The 9,441-nt window shown below is 36.7% G+C and overlaps 1 protein-coding gene across 1 annotated transcript; it reads right to left on the reverse strand.

Moving 5' to 3' along the window:
* Window positions 1–3,958: 3,958 nt before the first annotated feature.
* GNG11 (G protein subunit gamma 11) lies at window positions 3,959–8,397 on the reverse strand. Its single transcript, XM_002751596.5, has 2 exons — window positions 8,011–8,397; window positions 3,959–4,375 (listed from the first exon to the last, which is right to left on the reverse strand). The coding sequence occupies exons 1-2, from the start codon at window positions 8,104–8,106 to the stop codon at window positions 4,250–4,252; spliced, it is 222 nt and encodes a 73-aa protein (XP_002751642.1). The 5' UTR covers window positions 8,107–8,397; the 3' UTR covers window positions 3,959–4,249.
* Between the last annotated feature and the right edge of the window lie 1,044 nt (window positions 8,398–9,441).

Raw genomic sequence — 9,441 nt, forward strand, 5'->3', positions numbered from 1 at the left:
GGAAAGGTTTAAAAAACAAAATAAAGAATAGAAGAAAATATTTACCAATCACATATCTAATAAGGCCTTGTATCTCAAATATATAAAGAACTCTCAAAACTCATCATTAAATAAATAATCAAATTAGAAATAAGCAAAACACATGAATAGACATTTCATCAATGAAAATATACACACAGTAAACACATGAAAAATGTGCAAAATCATTAGCCATCAGAGAGGCACAAATTAAAACCATAATAAGATATTACTATCCAGAATAGCTTAAATGAAAAATAGTGATTACACCAAATATTGATGAAGATGTAGAGAAACTGAGTTGCTCATACATTGCTGATGGGAATGTAAAATGGTACAATCATTGTGGAAAACAGTTTGGTAGATTTTTAAAAAGCAAATATAAATTTACCATAGAACCTAGTGAATGTAACCCTAAAAATTTATTCCAGATGAACAAAGACTTATCTTCATACTACAGTCTATACATGAATGTTCATAGCACCTCTACTTGCATCAGCAGAGAACTGAAAACAACCCAGACATTCTTTTATGGATAAATTGTTAAACTGTGGCACATCTGTAGCATGGAATACTACCCAGCAATAAAAAGAAATAAACTATTGATACACACAAGGAACTTGGAAGAACCACAAAAAATTATACTGAATGTTAAAAGCCAACCTCAAAAGGATATCTACTGTATGATTTAATTTATGTAGCAGTCTTAATTAAATTATAGAGATGGAGAGCAAATTAGTGATTGCCAGAGGCTAGGGATGGAGGCACAGAGACGAGTGTAACTATGTGACTATAAAGAAATAATGAGATAGAATCTTGTGGGGATGGTACAGTGGAATGTCTTGATTGTGGTAGTGGGTACACAGGCTACACATGTTAAAACCACATAGTCACACACACACACACACACATACACACACAGAGGAATATATGTATAGTTGTTGAAAACCGAACTAGCAGTATGGGTATGCAATGTTAATTTCTTGGTTTTGATGTTGTATTATAGTTGTATAAATGTTAACTTTGGAGAAGGCCAGGGGAAGAATGCAGTAGATTTCCCTATACCTCCTTCACAACTGCCTGTGAATTATTTAAAAATAAAAAGTTCAGTAAATTTAAAAATCATTTATTTATCAAGAGCTAAGACAAAGTGAAAAGTTAAGCCCTGGAATGGAAGAAGGTATTTAATATATCCAACAAAGGATGAATGACCAAAATGTATAAAGACTTCCTACAACTTGATAATAAAAAGGCAAACTAATTTTTTAAGTGAGCAAAGAATGAGAACAGGCAACTTCAAAAGAGAAAATTGACATATATGAATCCTGACTAAAAATCACTGGAAATCAAAGAAATGCAAATTTAGACAATAGTGAGATAATTTGCATCTCGCATACAAAAATAAGTTGTCTTACAATACCAAGTTTGGGTGAACTTGTAAGGTTGCTTCTGCCTAGAAATAGAAAAGTCCGATTTTTCTTTTTCTTTCTTTCTTTCTTTTTTTTTTTTTTTGAGACAGAGTCTTGCCGTGTCACCCAGGCTGGAATGCAGTGGTGCAATCTCCGCTCACTGCAAACTCTGCCTCCCAGGTTCAAGTGATTCACCTGCCTCAGCTTCCTGAGTATCTGGGATTACAGGCACATGCCACCACACCTGGCTAATTTTTTGTGTATTGTTAGTAGAGACGGGGTTTCACCATGTTGATCAGGCTGGTCTTGAATTCCTGACTTTGTGATCCACCTGCTTCGGCCTCCCAAAGTGCTGGCTGGCCTGATTTTCTAATTCTATGTGAGTTTATAGATCCTAAGTCTCTAGGTTCTATACAATGCATGATAACTGTTTTAAATCAAATAGTAAATAGTTAAACAACCATACACTTGGAATAAATTGGATACATAATTTAAATTCTACTTAACAAATTCTCAGTCACCAAAGGTTACATTTATAATATATCCAAATATATATTATATTTTTGGTGGAAAAAAATTCCACCAAAAATATATAGTGGTGGAATTTTTTTCTTTTTCTGATACAAGCTAATAAGTTTTAGCAGTTGAACACTTGAAAATTAAAATAGTTTTATTGTACTTCTATGTGTTGGCTGAGTTAAAATGATAAACAGTAAGAAAAAGAAACAGAATTAGATTCAATAGAAACCCCTACAAGATTAGATATTTATTCAGGAAAAAACAGAAGTTGGCTGACTGATCATATGGTTCAAAGAGACATGAAGAGCAAAAGCTAAGACTTGGGAGTGTACATGAATGGATAGCGGAATGTGCTAATAGAAACCAGGATATAGACTTGTATTCACGAGTCTTAAAAAGTTAGGGAATAAATGTATTGTCTTGGCTCTTCATGGAAGAAGCATGTGATTTATCTACCTTGCCAGTCACCAGAATAAATGTTTGCTTTCATAGGCATAAACAGAAAACTTTATGACTGCAAAGAAATAAAACAACTAATAAAAGTAAAACTTTCCAGATACCAAAGCTCTAAAATTTCATGCCAAGTTAAATGTTAAATGACTAATAGTAGCAATGCAACCCCAGTACTAATTGTTCTATAGTGTTTGTAAGAAACATACTTCTACTGTTCTTAAACCCTTCCTAGGAGTAGTAGATCATGCTTTGGGCTAAAATTATCCCTGGGCTCCCAGTAATCTCAATTGACGTCATTGCTTGGAAAGTGTCAGTAAACTAAAGGAAATAGTTCCTGCTCTTGGTTTGTGTAACCTATTTTTCAAAAGTCCAGGGTATCCTGTTCTTTCCCAGAGGGAGAAAGGAAAGGAATTTCAGAACAAGGATGCTGATATATTTTAGGAAGCTGCTATAGATTACAGGCACCTCTCTGACTTGATAGTAAGGTACATCTGCATGTCTAAGTGGGAGAAAAGATCTAGCCAAGGAGAAACACTGGCTTCTGGTGCCACATTGAAAATTACAGTGCAAGTTAATAACTAAGTCCCTGTGAGCCAGAGCTAACCATCGAGGGTTTTTCCATGTTTTTCTTTTGGCTCAAACTTGGAGTAATATGCATCCCAAAGATGGAGGAGAAAGGGGAAAAATGCTCAAGAAGAGAAAGAAAGGTCCCTTTTGTTGAGGTTTGGGTATCAGGTACTTTTGTTATGAGCTTGAGCAGGAGTTATACTCTGGCGTGTTGCACCTGCAGGATAAAACCACTGAAGGAAAGGTCACTGTGAAAAGGTAAGCCATAGACTGGGAGAAGGTATTTGCAACACATAACATCAACCATGACTTAATGGCCAGAATATATGAAGAATTCCTACAAATCAGTAAGAAAAAGACCAACTAATTTTTAAAGTGGGCAAAGATTCACTGGTTCCTTTGGAGAAGAAGAAACAGAGGCATGTTTGGCCCAGGCCTGCAGGAAAATGCTAGCAAGAGTGAATGCAGAGATCCAAGTGTCTGCGCCACACCAAAACCACAGAACTGGAGTAGTGCCATGCCCAAGACCTGGAGAGCATGTGGGAGATGTAGCTCTGTGCCGGCATAAGTACTGGCCCTCAAAGCCTGGGCTAGCCTGCCCACATGCTACAGAGAGGCAGGGCACTCTTCCTGATTCCCAACCCAGTCTTTTCTTCAAGGCTACTACTACAGGAAGACTATTAACAAGATCTAAATGATGATAAACTGGGCAAGATATGATATGGCTTGGCCTTGTTCCTGACTCATATTGACTTCTGTTAATGTTACTGGAATTCTACTTGCTCAGTTTCTTAATAGTTAAGGTTAGATCAAACATATTCCAGAAGTCAGAATTCAGCACTCTAAAGCACTGACGCAGAGAACTGGATTGGAAATTTGATCTGCCAGACCATCTAATATTCTGAAACATATTCCAAACACCCAAAAAACTATGGGGAGAAATATAGAGGTTAATGCATGAAGAGTGCCCTCTTAAATCACCAACACTCATCTTCTCAAGATAAAACTTTATTTGAAGCATCAAGCAATATACTGAAAGAAGTGTCATGCTCAAGTAATATTCTTATTTCCATAATTGAACATCTGATACTCTCTGCCCTCTTAAAAAAGGCTGCATAGTAAGCAAAGATGAGTAGCACATATGCTTTTATACATAACACTATCTATATGGTTCTTGAGAAAGTCTCCTTTTAATTTCTTTCTTCAAAAAGTATGTTGCTTTTATCTGGTCAAACTAAGACAAACTAGTTTTTCCACTGAGGATGCACTTTCTCCCAAGTTATTTATGAAATAACGCAGCTGCCTTTTTCTTTAAAGGGGTTCTTGTCTTCTGGAATTCCCTTTACTAGAGGATCCTCTCCAGAACGTTCTTCAATATAGTTCTTTATTTCTTCAGAACATTTAGACACCTTAAGTACAGAAAAAAAAAAGAATACGTTAGGTTAGGGTTCTCCAAAGTTTGTCCCTACCCTTTAATGAAATTAGTATAATTGAGTATAAGCAGTTTTTAGACATTTTTACATATATATATTTGCATGTTTATATATATATAATACATATATAAAATCTGGGGTCTGCACTCTGCTATTTTTATTCTATCACTGTATCTATGATACAATTTACGTAAAACATATTTCTTAATGTTGGTCATTGGTCAAATTGAAAAATGTTTGAAATCCACTGCATGAAATGAATCATCTCCAGGAATTTTTTTCCACTGTGTCTCAATTGACTTCCTTTCTCTGCCAAAATACAATTATGACATGTCTACAACATTTTAGGAACTAAAATTTAACATGATTTTAATTGTCCATGCTAATGAGCAGGTGTGGTAGTAGATAATCCCCAAATGTTTTGGGGTGTATCATGCAACAATTCTCACTTACAGGTGTGGGCATGTTCTGAAATTTCACAAAATGATAGAAGCTTTTGAAAAAGCCTGACTCTGGAAAGACAGGAGCTGCCCAAATATTGCACTCTGTGTTGCTCCTCAGAATTTTTTCCTGCTGCATGAGGGCAATGATCATAATAAAAGACTTATCTGAGATGTATTAGGCTTATCTGAGAATAAATTTTTTCTGTGATGGAGAAAAAATTGAATAGTTTCTTCAAAAAGTCTATCCTTAAAAGACAGTTTGCAAGAGTGAGTTAAAAAAAAAAAAGAATAAAAACAAAAGAAAAGAAATTAGGGTCTTAATGAAGGCCTGTATTGCTAGTAAGAAATTAAAAGTGAAAATTACAGAACCTCCAGCAAATTTCAGTGGAGACCTCTGAAAACTGGGCAAACATTTCCATTGAATTAGTAATCTAAATTAGTAACCTCAAACTGTTTTAATGGTTACCACTAAAACATGTTTGCATATGTCTCCCAAAATGAATATAGTTCTTCATAAATAAATATAATTATTTAACGACAAATAAATGTACTTAACTACAAATAAGTATTTATATTAAATAAATGTAATTATTTAACTATATTTGAATAAGTAGTTATTTGTAGTTAAATAATTACATTCATTTTGGGATACATATGCAAGCATGCATCCAAAATAAGTACAGATACTACTTTGTTAATACATCATGCAAAATTATAAACCATAAACTGGAAATTATAAATGGGTGAGGTTTAAAACTAAACAGAAATAGAAATGTTCATATTTTACTTCCATGCAAAATGATTATCCTTTGCAAACTGGTGTGGAAGCCTCTGACCTCAAATTGAACACTAGGTGATACAGTTCTGTGACTTAAAATCTGGCAAAATAGTCTTTCAAGTACAATTATTTCAGGTAACATTTGTTCTCAATTGTTGCTGACATTCAGAGTGCATGCCTTTTAAGTGAATTCTCAAAACTGATAAAGCTCATGTCCATAACCTAGGGTCTATGGTCCCATGTTAATTTCTAAACAAGATTCATGCTCACTACATTGAATCTTTTCTTACAAGGTTTTTTCGTTAGGCTTCAGAAGAGGTCTGTAATCTCCAAATGTGAGTAATTACTCCTGTGATACACTTCCTTCCATAACCAGGGGGGTATGTTTAATCAACATTTAGCTACAGCCAGAATGCAATTTGCAAATTTTGTCTGGGCCTGAGTTAAGGACTGAATACATACCCCATACTTTAACTATTTATTGACTGAATAATGGACTGGGCATGAGAAGAAGAATGTTTTAGTACTTGCCCTATCACTATCTAGCTCTGTGGTGTTAAATGATGAGCTAGTTACCCTTTGTGGGACTCAAGTTTTTATTAAATTGAGGGAGATGAATGATCTCTAAGCCTTCCAATGCTTGCCTAGCAATAATAATGCATAATTCCAAGTGTATAATCAAATATCTAGATATTATCATTGAGATTTAGATGCCTCTTTCTGTATTTCCTAAGGATACATGTACCGGATGGTTTTTCTTTCTCTGGTATACACTTGCGGTTTCTGGAGATGGGAAGTTGATGCCACAGGCTGTGTTCTAAAGGGTGAGGCTGGCTAGCAGGGAGAAACTGCTAGTGGATGATACAGTTATTTTTTACACAGTTGCATCCACATCCTTGTCCAATAGCTAACTTAAAACTCTGAATAAGTAGAAGATATTTGTCTTTTTTCCTAAATTCTGCACAGTGATACCAAATATTAAGATATTAGAACTTCGTGTTGGCAATGCTGTACTTCAGCATGTGAAACTCTGTTTAATATGTAACTCCTAAGGTTTATTGTGTGAACATATCTAAGTGGCCAACACTTGCTGTAGTGGGAACTTTGCCATCCATAAAACGAGTCCCTTAAGGTTTCAAGAAGTATGCTTATTGGTTGGGTAGCATAACTTCTTTTTTTCCCATTAAACACACTGGTATTTTTAAAGCTATAAACTCTTAAGATGATAGAAGCGACATCTCATTATAAAAGCTAGCAAGAGCAGGGATTTGGATGTGAAAGGTTAAATTTGAGAAAAGAAATATGTAAAAAGTAAAACACAAAAATGCTTGCATCTTCTAATCATTGCTCAAGAATAAAAAGACTCTTTCCATTAACAGATTTATTATATCTAGAACAGGTAGGCCAGTGAGCATATTATAATGCTTCATTTCCATGGATTTTTCTTATTTTTTTTTCTAGTGCTGAACCATAATAAATAAGATCAGTTCAAAATTTTGTTGCTAAAGAGGAAAGGTTAATTATCTTTAAACAATATCTAATCAAAGTATTTTCCTAGTCTACAGATTGCCTGATGGAGTCAACACAGGAAGAAGAATTAGTGTCTAAAGAAAGGTCCTGGTGACCAGTAAGAAATTGAAGTAAAACTTACAAAACTATCAAAACGTTGCAGTGGAGAATAGTGAATACTGGGTCATATGTTCTCACTGAAATGGTAATCTCTATTAGCAGCCTCTAAACTTTTAAATTGTGATCACTAAAAAAAATTCCATATGCACTTCAGTGTATGTATAATTATTTATAAATAAGCACAGATACAACTGTATTAATCGCATACTTATAAAACATAAAGTGAAAATTATAAAACGATGAGATTTACAAATAAAGAAAAATAGAAATTCTAATATTTTGCTCCCAAGTTCCAGTGGACTGTTCTTTGCATATCACTGAAGGCCGCTAGTGAAATTCAAAATTAAATAATGTAGTTTAAGACTTTAAAATATGGTTTTAGAAAATTTCCTTCAAATACTATCCTTTCTAGTAGTGTAAAAGATCAAAGAATCAAGTAGTGATCCACTTTTTTCCTACAAATGAGTTTTGAAAACCAGCTGTCTAATGGAAAGCAAGATTTCTTGTCTATTTTTCTCTTCCTAGGCATCTTAAAAGTTAAGACATTTGGCTTTAAATTCCTTGTCAGATCCTTACTCTCTCCTCTACCTCCTACGATTTCCCCACATCAGCTGACAGTCCCCAGGCACTGCCAAAGGGTAGTGAGAGGAGAAGCTAAGGGGGGAAAATAAACGAAACTATTTGTTTTACTGTAACTAAGCAGGAAAAACCAAACCCTGCTTCATTTCAGAGAAGGAAATATTCCAGAACAGCTAACTTACTTGTTGTCTCTGCAACTTCACTTCTTTCCGAAGCTGCTCAACTTCCATTTTCAGTTTTTCCTTCTCTGGCAAATCTTCGATGTGAAGGGCAGGCATTTTCGCCCCACAGCTGGGCCCGGGCTCGCTCGGGCAGCGGAGCCGCTGGAAGAGCTGCGAAGCTCGGCGCGTTCCGAAATAACAGCGGGTCCTGGCCCGCCGCCCACCCGCGCAGGACGTGACCGCAGCCTCGCCGCGGTCCCCAGCTCCCCGAGGGCTCGGCTTCCTCCGGGACGCCCGGTCACTCGAGCACGCCCAGCGTCCTAGGACCTGAGAACTCCTTGCCTTTTCTCAAGTCCCCGCAACCCAGGAGGCCTGCCCGGGTGCTAGGTTGGAGTTAAGTTTGAGACTGGATCCGAGCAGCTTTCTGCTGCTCAATCGCCCGGCAGGGATGCGTACCCTGGGCAGGCCCTGACTCAGGACCTGCCACGCCCGCGGGGGACGGCTGGGCTGGGGCTGCAGGACTGGGGACAGCATAAGTTTTACTTTTTGTTCTCCGAAACCCCCACACCCACCCCCCGCCGCCCCTTTTTCCGTTTCGAAGTCACATCCGGGGTTTGTTTGTGAATCAAGGAAAAGAAGGACACTACCCAGCTGGACACTACCCAGAGGTGAAGGAAATAGCTGGCCTTCACCTCTCCAAGAGTTTTAAAAACAAGCTAGATATAGCTTTTCATATATATAGGTTGGTGCATGTATAAGTCTGTGCAAAATTAATTGCGATTTTTGCCACAAGGGCAAAAACTAATTTGTTTTGCACCAACCTAATAAATGCATAGTGGGAAATGGACGCTTAAGAAAAGGCTCAAAAGAAAATGAAGCTCAGCTCTAATCCTCGAAATACCCACCAGTGCTCTGCTGATGTGTATCTATCCAACCTGTTCAAGGCCTAATATGGATTTATACGTCTTGGGGGAGGAGAGTGCAACAGGGTGTGATATCGTTTACAGGTTGCACGGATATTTTCTGTTATTAAATAATCATCTGCATCCTCAACAGCAGCAGAATTTTTATTTTTTTATTTTTTCCGGGGAATGTTTTGTAGAGTGGTGCATCAAAGGATGATTAAGAGAAGACAGAAGCAGAAATCTTAAAGTTCTTACCAGAAAGACTTTCTCCATTCCCTAACCCCAAGATTTGGGTGACACTTGACACCAAGGATTTTGAATTTCTGGCTCCTGAACCTTCCTGGATGTAGGCAGTGGATTTATTTAGTATTAGTTTCTCCACTTTCTGGAAAGTGATATTTATCTAGCTGCTGCTCTGGCAAGCCAGGAAAAGTAACCGATGTTAAAAATGTTTACATGCAATAAAACTTTCCCTTTATTTTATTTTATTTTTATTTTTTTTGAGACGGAGATTCGCTCTGGTTACCCAGGCTGGAGTGCAATGGCG

This window comes from Callithrix jacchus, chromosome 11 (genome assembly GCF_049354715.1).
Source record: "Callithrix jacchus isolate 240 chromosome 11, calJac240_pri, whole genome shotgun sequence".
Lineage (NCBI taxonomy): Eukaryota > Metazoa > Chordata > Mammalia > Primates > Cebidae > Callithrix > Callithrix jacchus.